The sequence below is a fragment of the Myotis davidii genome, unplaced genomic scaffold (assembly GCF_000327345.1).
Source record: "Myotis davidii unplaced genomic scaffold, ASM32734v1 scaffold299, whole genome shotgun sequence".
Taxonomy (NCBI): Eukaryota; Metazoa; Chordata; class Mammalia; order Chiroptera; family Vespertilionidae; genus Myotis; species Myotis davidii.
The window spans coordinates 2,495,461-2,511,274 of record NW_006293088.1 but is presented as its reverse complement, the minus strand read 5'-3'; the positions used below and the strand labels follow the sequence as shown (position 1 = coordinate 2,511,274).

At 40.7% G+C, this 15,814-nt stretch overlaps 2 protein-coding genes across 4 annotated transcripts in view; one reads left to right on the top strand and one right to left on the bottom strand.

The window, feature by feature from the left end:
* The window catches only part of FBXO42 (F-box protein 42), an 89,498-nt gene that overhangs the window by 59,736 nt on the left and 13,948 nt on the right, over positions 1-15,814 (bottom strand). The window contains exons 1-3 of one of the 3 annotated variants that reach the window (XM_015565855.1): positions 13,068-13,091; positions 4,230-4,496; positions 1,462-1,578 (exon numbers count right to left, since the gene is read on the bottom strand). In XM_015565855.1, the coding sequence (XP_015421341.1) occupies positions 1,462-1,578; positions 4,230-4,479 (367 nt within the window). In that variant the 5' untranslated portion in view covers positions 4,480-4,496; positions 13,068-13,091. Of the gene's footprint in view, positions 1-1,461; positions 1,579-2,145; positions 2,210-4,229; positions 4,497-13,067; positions 13,092-15,814 lie in introns of those variants that run through there. The other 2 variants (XM_015565856.1, XM_006766680.2) reach the window with 2 other exon arrangements.
* On the top strand, positions 14,334-14,477 carry LOC102757534 (thymosin beta-4-like). Its single transcript, XM_015565858.1, has one exon. The coding sequence runs from the start codon at positions 14,362-14,364 to the stop codon at positions 14,470-14,472; it is 111 nt and encodes a 36-aa protein (XP_015421344.1). The 5' UTR covers positions 14,334-14,361; the 3' UTR covers positions 14,473-14,477.

Genomic DNA, 15,814 nt, shown 5'->3' with positions numbered 1-15,814 from the left:
ATGAGAAGTAATCATCGACCAACTGCCTCCTGCATACCCCCACTGGGGATCAAGCCCACAACCCAGGCATGTATGTGCATCCGCAGGCTGATGCTCTATACACTGAGCAAAGCCGGCCAGGGCAAAATACAGTTTTTTTTTTTTAAAAAGACACATACATATAAGCTAAAAATGAAAGACATTAAGTGCCAAATTAGAATTCTAGGCAACATAAACATAAGCTCAGAACAGAAACATATTTTCTATGGGCTAGAGAGAGAAAAGGTTTCATGAAGGAGCTAGAACTTGAACTGAATCTTCAAGGAGAGGCAAGCTTCTGCTAAGTGGATGGGAATACTCCAGGGAGGAAGAAACAAGTATGACAAAGTGATAGCTTGAAAGAGGAGAGCTCTTGGGAAACATTGGGAGATGAAGTGGTGAATTTAGACATAGGTCAAAAGAAAAAGGGCTCTGAATATTAGACTAAGTTTAGCTTTTATCTTGTAGGCAATAGATAGGCACTGAAAGTTTCTGAAAAGAAAAATAATATAATTAAAGCAGTAATTATGAGAACTTTCTAAAAGGCACTCCTCTCCCTCGGTGAGCTCTCTCTTTGCAGACCCATTAATAAATGCACCTTTACTGGCCTATAATATACATCTCAATTTCACTTTGATGGAAGGATATGAATCACAATAGAATAAAATGTATCTACAAAAATCAGTTAAAATAGAGAGTTAATTTTAGCCAAAACCGGTTTGGCTCAGTGGATAGACCGTCGGCCTGCGGACTGAAAGGTCCCAGGTTCGATTCCGGTCAAGGGCATGTACCTGGGTTGCAGGCACATCCCCAGTAGGAGATGTGCAGGAGGCAGCTGATCGATGTTTCTCTCTCATCGATGTTTCTAACTCTCTATCTCTCTCCCTTCCTCTCTGTAAAAAAATCAATAAAATATAAAAAAAAATAGAGAGTTAATTCTAGAATAATTTTAAAACTCTATATCTATTTGCCAGGACATTTTATTTATAATTTTACTATTTAAATTTATATTTTATAATCAATAATCTTCACATTCAAAAACTTTGTGTGACTCCAGGCAAATTCGTGTTTGCTGAACATACACTAAGTTAAAATAAAGAGCTATTGTAAAACTCTGGCGCAAAATCTAGAAATACTCTCGTGTATGTTGTTCCTTTGTTTTCGTCTTACATGATGTCAGATGTTTAAAAGTCTAAGCATAACACCTTGACCTCTTTGGAGTAGAAATACTACAAAAAAAATCAATGAAAAGCAGAATATAAAATTATACCAAAGTACCAACAATGTATTTAGGCTCGTGTTCTTCCCTAATTCTGATTGTAAAATGAATGTAAGTCCTCATTTTACATTCTCATCATTAAAAGGTCAGACAAAATACATGTCTCCAAAGTAGTTTTTGGAAACACAGGCAGGGTGGGATCTGCTTTCTCAGTAAATACTTACTGTGTGAGAACCGCTGAGTGATCGGGGTTCCAGGATAAGGGTAAGTCCGACTCTCCCACTGAATGTTTCCTTCCTGAACAGCCTTTATGAAACCATGATAACACTGGTGAGCTACACCTAAAGACAAAAGTAACAAAGGCCTCAGCCTAGACACTTCACTTGTAAATCAAATTATTAAAACCATTTAAGTGTTTTATAATTTTATAAAACATAAGTCTCTTTGAAAAACTCCAAATTTCTTTGATTTTTCATTCAAAGAAAGAAAACAGAGACCGGGCCTGGTAGCTTAGTTCATTAGAGCATCGTCCCGATATGCCAAGGTTTCAGGTTCAATCTCCGGTCAGGGCACATACAAGAACCAACCAATAAATACATAAATAAGTGGAACAACAAATCAATGTTTCTCGCTCTCTCTCAAAATCAATAAATAATTTTATTTTTTTAAAAAAGGAAGAAAAGAAAACCATAGAGTTTTAAAACTGGAAGATCCAATCCTTTCATTTTCCAAGTTCAGGAAGGTTAAATGACTTGCTCAAAGTTACAAAATTAGCTCACTCTGTAACTCTGCTCCCCTTTATGTTATATCATGATGCAACACAGCAAAATAACTGGTGTTATTAACTCCAAAGCAAAGGGGCTGGCAGACAATTTAGCTTAGTGATAAAGAGTATGGTAAAACAGTACCTGGAATATAATAGGTGTTCAGTAAATATCTATCATTAGGCCATGGCAACTAAGCATTCTCCATCTTAAACAAGGAGATAATAATTAGTTTATAATGGACTATTATTATTTATAACTCAATTATTTGTAATTAAGAAAGTCTGTTTTAAAAAGTGAAAGTGTGCCCAGCTTGTATGGTTCAATGGTTGAGCACTGACCTATGAACCAGGTCATGGTTTGATTCCTGGGCAGGTCACATACCCAGATTGTGGGCTCAATCCCTCGTGGTGGGGAGGGGTGTACAGGAGGCAATCCACTAAGAAGCAACTGATTGATATTCCCCTGTCACACTGACGTTTCTCTCTCTCCCCCTTTCCCCTCTGAAAAACAAACAAACAAATATATCCTCAGGTGAGAAAATCCTATATAATAAAAGCCTAGGTGGCATCACATATGATGTCGCCACAAGATGGCTGGCAGGGGAGGGCAGTTGGGTGCAACCAGGCCAGCAGCGGAGGGCAGCTGGGGGCAACGAAGCAGTTAGGAGCCAGCAGTCCCAGACTGTGAGAGGGATGTCCGACTGTCCAGCCCGGCAGTCAGACATCCCCCAAGGGGTCCCAGATTGGAGAGGGTGCAGGCCGGGCTGAGGGACACCCCCAACCCCCGCACGAATTTCGTGCACCGCGCCTCTAGTAAATAAATAAATGTCCGATAATACGTTCATACATGTGATTAGATCAGAGCCCCTCATCCATGATCCTTCCACCTCTATTTAAGAGGTGAAACCATCTATTTCCACAGGGTAGGGAGCCAATCTCTCCTGAAGAGTCCACTAACTCTTCTGACAGAAGCAGGCTATGCATACTAGTATTACTTGTTATAAGCAGCTTCAACAAAGCTGGTCCTTAGACCTCCAGGATAGAGTTGGATAAGTGACAAGATCCACATTCCCCATGAGAACCACTCTGATGCAAGGAAAAGCTTTTAAGGCTGATTCTTATGTACAGATTTTTCTCTTTCATATTTCTGGCTGCCTTGCTCCACCAGGAAAGAAGCAATTGATAGAACCCTTTAATCAAAGATCATTCAACTGGCTTGGTCATCTTTATTTTTTAAAAAAAGGGGTAGGGGCTTTCCACCTAAAATGGAATGAAGCCAAATAACTGCTATCGATTAATTAAAAATAAAATACAGCCAGTAATTTCAACATTTAGCTAAAGTTGAAATCTTGATTAGAAAATAGAGGGGGAAAAGGGAGAAACTCATTTTTAAAAGTAAAAGATATCCATAAGGCCTGTGTTGTTTAGAGATAAAATCAAGGGGTAAATGCTTTCACAAATCCCTATTTGCCACAACTCGCCACTTTGAGAAATGATATGGCATCATCATGGACTTTAAAGACAGGCTGCCTGTGAATCTTTGATCCTCCGTTTAGTATCTGTGTGACTGTGGTTAAGTTACTTACCTGTGCCTCACTCAGTTTCTCCATCTATTATAGTTTGCTGAGAGGACTGTAAGCAGTTACAATAGTGCCTGACAATGGTAAGAGCTATAATAATGTTAGCTATTACTGTTACCCCATATCCATCCCTACTTTGCCTGTTCAAGAATACAACTTATCAGATCAACTCTAAGAATATGCAGAAGAAAAACTGCAAATTGATTAAATACTATAGTATTCAAGCTGTTTATAAAGCTATTCAGGATAAAAAGAAAAGGGAAATGTACAATATGAACTAACACTAAATTTTAGAACCATAGTAAATTTAAGGAAGAAAAGAGAAAAAAGCCCTGGCCAGGTGGCTGAGTTAGTTGGAGCATCATCCAGTACACCAAAAGGTTGTGGGTTCGATTCCCAGTCAGGGCACATACCTAGGTTGCAGGTTTGATCCCCAGCTGGGACGGGGCGGGGGGACACAATTGATGATTCTCCCTCACATCTTTTTTCCCCCTCTCTCTCTCTCCCTCTTTTTCTCTCTCTCCAATCAGTTTAAAAAGAAAAAAGAAAAAAAAGGAGAAAATAAAATTTAGAGTTTAAAAATAATTCATTCAAACGCATTTTAAATAAATAAATAAACTTTCCACATCCCACTGTCCCCCAGTACCTTTGATAAGTCGATACCATTGTTTGCAGACAAGGGCTGCAGTTTTGTGTTCTTGGTATGGTGAAAGAAAGGATAGGATGTATTCCAAAACCTCTTCAGGCAGCTCAGACATGGACCTATTATGTCTAGTCTCCTCAACCTCCACTATTGGTTGGGGCTCCTCATCTTGCTCCATTGTCCCTTCTAGCACAGTTTCTTCTTGGTCCACCGCCATGAAACTGTCATCTTCACTGTCCGAGGAACTGGCCATGACATTCCACTCGACAGCTATCGTGGGAAAGAAACAAACATCAGTATACACTGCTAGCAGCTCTGAAATAACGTAGGCAAATGCACCCAAGTTGTTCAGGATTTGTTTGAGACCCTCACTATGAAATGTGTTCTCTAGCACTTTCATACACTAGTTGTGAGCCACCTTAATTTGATAGGCACAGCTCAAGCATCAAGCCCATCCCAAATAACAATCCCTTAAGGCTTCTGGTTGTATTTTTTTCTCTCCACTGAAAACCATGATAGGTACAACTATACTAGTAAAGCCAGAAAACAGGTTCTCTAACAATTCCCCTGACTCAAGGATCTGACTGGAAGATAGCAAAGGGAATAACAATTAGCCTCCCTTAGCCAGTAACTTAATTTAAGACCTCACACTCAAAAGGAAAAACTAACTGTGGTGCTAAAAGAGTAATAAGAATATTCTGAGGCCCTAGCCGGTTTGGCTCAGTGAATAGAGCCTCTGCTTGCGGACTGAAGGGTCTCGGGTTTGATTTCGGCCAAGGGCACATACCCAGGTTGCAGGCTCAATCCCCAGTAGGGAGCGTGCAAGAGGCAGCCAATCAATGATTCTCATCATTGATGTTTCTATCTCTCCCTTTTCCTTCCTCTGAAATCAATAAAAATATTTTTTTTAAAGAATATTCTGTCCTAGCTGGTTTGGCTCAGTGGATAGAGCATTGACCTGTGGACTGAAGGGTCGCAGGTTCGATTCCAATCAAGGGCATATGCCTGGGTTGCGGGCTTGATCCCCAGTAGGGGGCATGCAGGAAGCAGTCGATCAATGAGTCTCTCTCATCATTGATGTTGCTGTCTCTCTCCCTCTCCCTTCCTCTCTGAAGTCAATAAAAATATATTTAAAAAAGAGAATATTCTGAGGATGTGATTTTAGATATAATAGTTTTTCTAGCTTTTACACAATTCACTTAAGAGGATAATAAATAGTACAAGAATAGGTCTAACTAGCTAAAATACCAAATACACAGCAATATTTATACTAGAAAACATCGTAACAGATCCAGGAAGTAAAAAACTGGAAATAATACAAATGCCCCTCAACAATAGAACGAATAAATGTGGCACATTCACAATGGAATGCTCAATGGCTCAATGGATAAAGCATCAGCCTGAAAACTGAAGGGTTCCAGGTTTGATTCCGGTCAAGGGCACATACAACAAGGAGCCACAGGTAAGCCTCAACATAATATTGAGCAAGAAAAATTAGAAGAGTACTTACTACATGACAATGCTTATGTCAAATTCAAAATTAGGCAAAATTAATTTAAGCTGTTGCAAGTGAGGGTAGTGGGTTACTTTTGGTAACTACTGGGAAGCTCCTGGGGGTGCTGGTAAAGTTGTTTCCTGATTGGGTAATGGTTACACAGATGGGTTCAGTTTGTGAAAAATTCACCAAGCTGGATACGTAATGCACTTCTCTAAAGTTTACTAAAACACGCCATGATCAAGTTACCTCTAGCAGAGATAATTAATTTTAAAAATTATTATGGCTGATTTTAAATTTTCTTCTTTGTGCTATCATCTGTATTCCCTAAATTTTCTAGAAAGAGAACATGTTAAAAACATACACACAGGGCTCGGACAGTGTGTCCCAGTGGTTGAGCGTAGAGCTATGAACCAGGAGGTCAGGGTTCAACTCCCAGTCACGGCACATGCCAGGGTTGTGGGCTTGTTCCTCAGTAGAAAGCATGCAGGAGGCAGCCAATCAATTATTTTCTCTCATCATTGATGTCTCTCTCTCTCCCTCATCTCTTCCTCTCTGAAATCAATAAAAATATATTTTTTAAAAAACATACACACCGCCCTAGCCCATTTGGCTCAATGGATAAAGCATCAGCCTGAAAACTGAAGGGTTCCGGGTTTGATTCCCATCAAGGGCACATGCCCAGGTTGCAATCCCCAGTAGGGGACGTGCAGGAATCAGCCAATTAGTGATTCTCTCTCATGATTGATATTTCTCTCTCTCCCCCTCTCCCTTCCTCTCTGAAATCAATAAAAATATATATTTTTAAAAACCTGGAAGAATGAGCACATTCAAGAAAATGAAAACATGAAACTAATGAAATTGCTTCCAAGACAATTTATCTACCAAATTAGCTCATGATACTGCAATGTGTCTTAGAAAGGGGTGCTAGAATCTTGATGATGATAACCAATTGGCTAACTGGAAGTGGTGGAGCAATCTAAATCCTCCCAGTTGGGGGAGGAGGGGGTAGTGGTGAAGAAAGGACACCAGCAATTCCCTCCATTCCCCCAAAGTTAAGAAGTACTGTCATAGGTAAACGGTAAGTTGTATTAGATCAGCGGTTCTCAACCTGGGGGACGAACGACCCTTTCACAGGGGTCGCCTAAGACCATCGGAAAACACATATATAATTACATATTGTGTTTGTGATTAATCATTATGCTTTAATTATGTTCAATTTGTAACAATGAAATTGGGGGTCACCACAACATGAGGAACTGTATTAAAGGGTCGCAGCATTAGGAAGGTTGAGAACCACTGTATTAGATAAAGGATCCTAGGTAGTTAGCCCCATCTGCCCCACTATGGGTGAGCTGTTTATCCCCACACTTAACTGCTAGAGGGAAGGCCTTTCCATTTCCAGCCCTAACTTCAATCCAAAAAAATATAGTCATGTAAAATATAAAACAAAAATTTGAATTTTTTCCTGGAAAAAGAAAAGCTGCCCTTTTCTACTGGAAAAAAAAATTACTTCCTATATGCCCTCCTATTCTTTCCCCTCAAGTTATCATTTTTTATCTCCCATTGGCTATCTTCCCAAATTTATTGATTTTTCTCATATTTTTAACATCTACTCAGCCCTGAAATTCACCAAAGAATCCAGAAAAACCAATTCCTTGAGTTTGGCTGTATTTTTCACATTTCAGTTAATCACAGAATCTCAAATACAGATGTTTCTTATACAACTTTTTTTTTTTTTAATTCTCATCGGAGGATATTTTTCCATTGATTTTTAGAGAGTGGAAAGGGGGAGGGAAAGAAAGAGGGAAATATCAATGTGAGAGAAACACATCAATTGGTTGCCTTCTGTATGTGCCCTGACCACATCCGGGGAGGAGCCTACAACCTAGGTACATGCCCTTGACTGGAATAGAACTCGGGACCCTTAGGTCCGTAGGCCGACGCTCTAGCCACTGAGCCAAACTGGTTAGGGCTCCTATACAATATTTTGACAGATTGTGAGCCTAGGGTCTGCTTCAGAACAAACTGAATCATAAAACCTGCAAAAGGATATTTTCATTACTATTTTTACCCCAGAAACAAAATAAATCTGTTTGGCTCCATAAAACAATTTACTTCTTTTCCAGATCTCAAATTAGCAAATCCAAAGAAAGGACTCACACTTTTGTTAAATCCAGTTTTAAGCAATTGTCACCATTCAACCATTTCACTGCCTACACAAGCATCAAACCCTATGCCCCTGAGAGCATGCCTGCTATCTTGGCCCTGAACACAGACGCCAACGAAAACACAGGGATGGGCTCAGATGCAATGCCTCTGTAATTACATGCGCAGCATCAATTTGCACAGCCCTTCATTTTCACTTTCTTGATTAGGTAAAGAAATCATCACTTATATTCCCAGAGGACATAGAGGCATTCCGAAACAGTTTTTCATTTTTTCATGCCAAAAGAAGCCCTACAAAACATTTCACATGTAAGTGTACTTATTTAATGAATGTGATTTTCATGAAAAGCCTTTAAAAGAAATCTTCTCACCCTTCACATTTGTGTTAGGCCTTCTCCGTTTCACCAAAGTGAGAAACCACAATTTGAAGTCAACTTACTGGACTACTGAGGGCAGAGACCATTTGCCTAGGCACCTGTCTTTCTAGCACTAGACATTGAAATGAGCCAAGGTTTATTGACATTTCTACTCACAAAACCCTTGTGCTGACTTCACATTATTTTATAATAGAAATGACATCATTAGTACATCCAGGAAATAGCAGATCCTACCCTTATATGTCACTGGACGTTGTCAAGATATTTTATTGGTCAGAATGAGTATACTTCTATGGTTCCTTGAATTTTGACCTTTTAAGGTGTACACTGGCTGGCCTGAGAGTCTGCTGCCAGACTCATGACCCATACCACACCCAATGACCCCTTGCTAATTCAAGAGGAATGGTACTGAAGCAACCACTTATTAGGCCCAATGGTATTTTTTCCTTTGAAAAATTACTATACTACATCAACTAACTACATTCAAACCAGTTTTGAAAATCCTTCTGAAGTACAAATTAAGGTTAAGATTCTGAGACCAGGAGATTTGGCTACTGTTTCTAGCTGCAATGTTATGTGACCCAGGTAAGTAACAGAGTAAGATAGGAAAACCTCTTTATCCCTAAGTAATGAAAGTTCCCTACCTACTTCATAAAGATTTTATAAGAATAGCAGATATCAATAAACTACTCTGAACTCAGAAGTAGTACGTTGTAAAGAGTTAAAAAAGATTCAAAGAAATTCAAGATGGGAATGAGAGTACTTTGTTTTTCACTTAAAAGTAATTGCTAGCCCCAACCGGTCTGGCTCAATGGATAGAGCATTGGCCTGCAGACTCAAGAGTCCCAGGTTCGATTCCTGTCAAGGGCATGTACCTTGGCTGTGGGCACATCCCCAGTAGGGAGTGTGCAGGAGGCAGCTGACCGATGTTTCTCTCTCATCGATGTTTCTAACTCTCTATCCCTCTCCCTTCCTCTCTGTAAAAAATCAATAAAATATATTTTTTTAAAAAGTAATTGCTAGTCTTAGTATAATATTTGATTAATCATGCCTGTGATTTCTGTACAACTGGACATTTGACAATCCTCTTGGAGTAAACACATCTTTCTGAAAATCAGAATACACTTTACTTACCTAAAAGGAAGCTGAAGATTTAAAATGCAATCAAACTTACAATCTTAAAAAGTTAAAAAATGCAATTAAGGGAACTTACTGACAGTAAAACAGAGCACTCAGACCCAACTAAGGAATGCATGGCTGGACTGAATGGGAAGCACTCAGTCATCCCTCAGCATGAGAACTTCTGCAGTTTCAGGGCAAAGCAGCAACCTTGCACAGATAAAAGGTCCCAGGTTCAATTCTGGTCAAGGGCATGTACCTTGGTTGCAGGTACATCCCCAGTAGGGGGTGTGCAGGAGGCAGCTGATCGATGTTTCTCTCTCATCGATGTTTCTAACTCTCTATCCCTCTCCCTTCCTCTCTATAAAAAATCAATAAAATATATTTTTTAAAAAGTGGGAAATGGTAAAATATAAATTTCTACCTTACTGCAGGCATTCAACAAACATAAAAGGAACATCTGCTATATGTGAAAATACTGTGCTTAGATTCCCATGGGAATTACAAAAAGAAGATAAGCCACTATTTCCTCTCAAAGAGAGTAGCCAAGTTAGAGCCAAAGACAGATGTGTGACACCAAATGAGAAGCTTTAATAGTCCAGGAAAGAAAGCGATGGCTTCCAACTAGGATGAGAAGGAAGTTAAACAGAGGCAAGCATTTGAGCTCTGAAGAATAGTAGGATTCAGAGAATGAAGTGGGAGAAGGTAAACGGATAAAAGATTTTAAAATTACTGTCCCTTGTACGGATATTCCTTGCCACTTACAGAATTACCTTTAGGACAAAAGGTAAAAACTATTTTTTACTCCATGAGTGATTTACCACACGCACATACTACTTAATATTTTATCTACATTAACAGAAGCTCATAATCTGAGACTCCTTAGATCACAACAGTCAATGTTTTGACAAAAAAAATCTAGAAATAGAATAATTTGGCATAACTATTGTTGCTATCAGAAAACTGTGAGCTATTTTGACAAGCAAATTCAGAGAGCTATTTCTATAAAGCATTCCAAATTTAATAACAGATATCAGCTGTAGTGAGGGTTTTTTTGTTGTTCTTAATCCTCACCCGAGGACATTTTTCCATTGATTTTTAGAGAGAATGGAAAGGAGAGGGAGAGACAGAGAGAAACATCAATGTGAGAGAGACACATCAATTGCTTGCCAACCACATGCATCCTGATCGAGCCTGCAACCGAGATACGTGCCCTTGACCGGAATCGAACCCGGGATCCTTCAGTCCACAGACTGACGCTCTCTCCACTGAGCCAAACCAGCTAGGGCTGCAACAGGTTTTTTCAATGATTAATTTCATCAATATGTTATACCAGGGTCGGCAAACTCATTAGTCAACAGAGCCAAATATCAACAGTACAACGATTGAAATTTCCTTTGAGAGCTAAATTTTTTAAACTTAAACTACATAGGTAGGTACACTGTTATTAACTTAATTAGGGTACTCCTAAGGCTTAGGAAGAGCCACACTCAAGGGGCCAACGAGCCACATGTGGCTCGCGAGCCGCAGTTTGCCGACCACAGTGTTATACAATTAAATTTTCCCTTAATGAAATAAAAAAATAATTTCCATAAACTATGCAGCAGTATACTTTATCATTCTTTACAATGGCTGATATTAAATGAAACCACTTTATGACTATTACAGAGTAGTAGCAGAAATGGACCAATTCTCAGAGCCATTCTCTATATTCATATGTAGCAGCCAAAGAATTACTAAGCATAAATAAATGGTCAAGGAAAACATAGCAGCCAAAGAATTACTAAGCACAAATGGCCAAGGAAAATGTAGCAGCCAGAGAATTGCTAAGCATAAATGGTCAAGGAAAATGTACTACTTTCAATCACCAATGGAGATATTCTAGGTTCTGCAAATTCTATATGGAGAACCATACATTCGAGGTTCAGGAAAATGTTTCATTTGGTAGAAAAAGTGTAATGTAACTGTAATATCCAAATTTACATTTTATGGAAGCTTGAATATTTAGATTTTAATATGCAAAGTATAGAATAATTCTGATTCTAAAAATTTTTTAAAGTATATTTTTATTGATTTCAGAGAGGAAGGCAGAGGGGGAGAGAGAGAAATATCAATGATGAGAGAATTACTGATCAGCTGCCTCCTGCATGCCCCCCACTAGGGACTGAGCCTACAACCAGGGCATGCGCCCTTGACCAGAACTGAACCTGGGATCCTTCAGTCCGCAGGCTGATGCTCTATCCACTGATACTCTCTCTCATCATTGATACTTCTGTCTCTCTCTCCCTCTCTCTTCCTCTCTGAAATCAATAATTTTTGTAAAAAGTAAGAAAAATGCAAAAGGGCCAAATAATTACACTGTAACACTGTATTAACTCAAAACTGACTGCATCCGGCAGCAGAAATGTTCAGAGCACAATTATCTCTTCCTCTATGCTCCCACAATACTAAGTATCTGCCTGCATACTAGCAATTACTATACACAAGCCCCCCCTTATTTGCTGGGGATATATTCCAAGACCCCAGTGGATACCTGAAACTTCAGATAGTATCAAACACAATATATACTATGTTTTTTCCTATGTGTACATACCTATGATAAACTTTAATTTATAAGTTAGGCACAATAAGAGATTAACAACAATCATTAATATAATAAAGCCTCATATAATAAAAGCCAAACAGTACCCTCGAGCAGTCATTCGACCAGTAGTTCGACTGCTCGCTATGATGTGCGCTGACTACCAGTGGGTGACAGTGGAGACGCTGCCGGCCCTAATGGGCCCCAAAGAGAGCTGGACTGCAGCAGGATGGTGGAGCAGGTGAGCAGGCAGCACCAGGCCAAGGTGGGTGCAAGCGGGAACCGATCGCCCCGCCGATCACCCTGCAGATGGCGACCAGCGGTGGCAGCAGGGGGTGGGGCCATTGCCTGGCTCTCAGGCGCAGAGGGAGCAGGGTGGGGGCCCAACCCCAATCAATCGACTTGCAGGCAGGATGGTGGAGCAGGTGAGGGGGCAGCGCCAGTCCACAGCAGGGTGCTAGGTGGGGCTGCGGGGCTGCAAGGCTGGGGGTGCAAGGCTGGGGGCGCAAGCTGGGACCAATCCCTGCAGGCCACCCCAAGGGACCCCACCTGTACACGAATTTGTGCACCAGGCCTCTAGTCCTATATAATAAAAGTCTAATATGCTAAGTGTCTGGTCGTCCGTTCAACCAATCGAAGCATAATATGCTAATGATATGCTAAGGAAGCTCAACCGCTCACTATGATGTGCACTGACCACCAGGGGGCAGACAGTCGACCGGTCGACCAGTCGCTATGACATGCACTGACCGCCAGGGGGCAGATGCTCCAACCAGTAGGTGAGCTTGCTGATGGGGTCCGGCTGATCAGGATTGAGCGAGATGGGATGGACACACCCTGGAGCCCTCCCGCAGTCCCTTCCCAGCTGACCAACCTCCCGTGTACCTCTCTGGCCCTGATCGTACACCAGTGGGGGCCCTTGGCCTGGCCTGTGCCCTCTCACAATCCGGGCTAAGGGATCCCTCCCCTCTGCCCCCAAGTGTGTGAATTTTGTGTACTGGGCCTCTAGTAACTAATAATAAAATAGATTATGACAATTTCTGTAATAAAAGTTATGTGTGTGGTCCATCTCTCAAAATATCTTATTGTACTATACTCACCTTTTCACTTAAAGGATGCACTTTACAGCTTCTCTGTCAAATCCGAATTGCCAGCATCATTACTTCTTGCACTTTGGGGTTATTATTAAGTAAAATAAGGGTTACTTGAACACAAGCACTGCAGTAACACGACAGCTGATCTGATAATGGAGGTGGCTACTAAGTGACTAACGGGCATGGAGCATTTATAGCATGGATATGCTGGTCAAAGAGATAATTCACGTACCAGGCAGGATGGAATGGGATGGCTTGAGATTTCATCATTCTACTCAGAATGATGCACAATTTCAAACTGATGAATTATTTATTTCTGCAATTTTCCATTTAATATTTTTGAACTCTGATTAACTGCAGGAAAGCAAATCCACAGATAAGGAGAGACTACTGTACTGAAGCTGTCTATGTCTCCTCCTCTCCCTTCAGGGCACAACAGAAAATAATTCTATTTCCTGCATCCATATAAGCCCTCAGCAAAAGGCTGCTGAATGAATAAGCAAACACAGCTTTACGAATTCATTTTAGAGCCAACAACAAAACCTAAATGTTAACTCATATTCTGATGAAAAAACACACAGAACCTTCATATGAAAAATTAAAATTAAAAATAAAATCAGAGTTCAGATGGTTAAAGACAAAACTAGAAGAGGGATGGTAAAAATGGGGTATAAAGAAGTAGGATTTTTTTTAAATTCTTATTTACTGATTTGAGAGAGACACTCTATTTGTTGTTCCACTTATTTATGCATTGATTTGCAAGAGAGAAACATCCATTTGCTGTTCCACTTATTTGTACAGTCACAGATCAAATCTGAAACTCTGGTGTACAGATATCAAATTTATAATAATCAAAATATAGTCAATTATATGCAAAGACAGAATCACCAAATCTTTTCTATTTATCCTATTTCTTTTCTGGACTAAATTTTTAAAAGTTTTCCAAGCAGAATTGACATTAGTAGTTTTTTACATTCCTGAGTCCCCTCTCCTGGTATAGCAGAAGTAGTTATCCAAAAATTAGTTGCAGTACAAACGAATACACTTTCATTAAATATACACTTCAACACTTCACACTTTCAGCTTAAAGATAGCTGCATTAACTTTAGACTTTAAAAATAAGGGAAGTCGTTAGTGAAAAAAAATTATGTATGTTAACAAAAAATACATTCACAAAAATGACTTAGTAAAACAGAACCTAATTTGAGGTTTCTTTATCATTTCATACACTAAATGTGAAGGTGGTCCCTCAAATTTCATTTTTGCTTTCTCTTTCCTTGCTACATCTCCTTAGGCAACCATGTCTGAAAAACATGATATGGCTGAGATTGAGAAATTCGGTAAGTTGAAATTGAAGAAGACAGAAAAACAAGATAAAAATCCACTGCCTTCAAAAGAAACGATTGCGTAGGAGAAACAAGCAGGCGAATTGTAATGAGGAACACACCGCCAATAAGCACTGTACATTCCACAAGCACTGCCTTCTTATTTACTTTTACTAGCTGTTTAATCTTGTAAGATGCAAGGAGGTTGGATCAGGTTATCAGAGAAATACTGACAACAAAGCAGCACCTACCTATCCCATCTGCCTGTCTGGCTGACAAGGAAGGAAAAGAACTTGCATGTTGGTGAAGGAAGAAGCTAGGAGGAAGGACAATTAAATCTAGAGTAAAAACCAAGCTGGTCCAGCCCTGGCTGGTGTGGCTCAGTTGGTTGAGTATTGTCCTGAGCACCAAAAGGCACCAGTTCAATTCCCAGTAAAGGCACATGACCAGGTTGCAGGCTGGATACCTGGTTGGGTGCCTGAGGAAGGCAGCCCATTGATGTTTCTCCCTCTCCCTTCCTCTCTCTCTAAAAATCAATAAAAATATATTTTAAAAAAACAAGCTGGTAGAAGGTGTCCTACAGGCTGTAAAACGTAGTTTAATTAGACTGTTGTTGTTAAATTGATTTTAATTATTGGAATGCACGTTTTAATATGCCGGAGGGAAGCCTGCGTCCCAGGTGCCAGAGGGAAGCCAGTGCCGGCAGCTGGGGTAAGGCCTAATCTTGCATGAATTTCGTGCATCGGGCCTCTAGTGTGTGGACAGACAGACACATAGATATAGACTAGAGGCCTGGTGCATGAAAATTCATGCACTGGAGGGGGGGTCCCTCAGCCCAGCCTGTCCCCCCTCACAGTCTGGGAGCCCTCAGGGGCGGAAGGTGACCCAGTGATCAGGGAAGGCGACGCCCCATCACACCTCTGCTGCTGCCACTGGCGGCAGCGCAAGCCTCAGCCAGCCCTTGTTACCTGAGCCTCGGGAAGCCCTGGGCAGCTGGGCAGCTGCCATACGAGGCTTGCCTGTGCCTCTGGCCAGCCCTGGGCAGCTGGAGGGCTGAGAGGACTAGGGGTCTCCAGAGGCAGGCACATCGAGCGGCAGGCCCGGCCTTGCCACACACGTGCTGCCCCAGCAGGGCTGAGAGAACTGGATGCCACCATCTTGTGGTTATGGGCGCCGCGATATTTGAGGGCATGGTAGTCAATTAGCATATTCCCTTATTGGCTGTGGATGCCGCCATCTTTGAAGGCAGGACACTCAATTAGCATATTCCCTCCTTACTGGGCGTGGGTGCCACCCTCTTTGCGATGGTGCAAGGGTCAATTAGCATATTCCCTCTTTATTAGATAGTATATATATGATAAAACTATCAAGAAAAGCAAGGATATTATCACAAAAGACAGAACAGTGGTTACTTCTAAGAGAAATAAA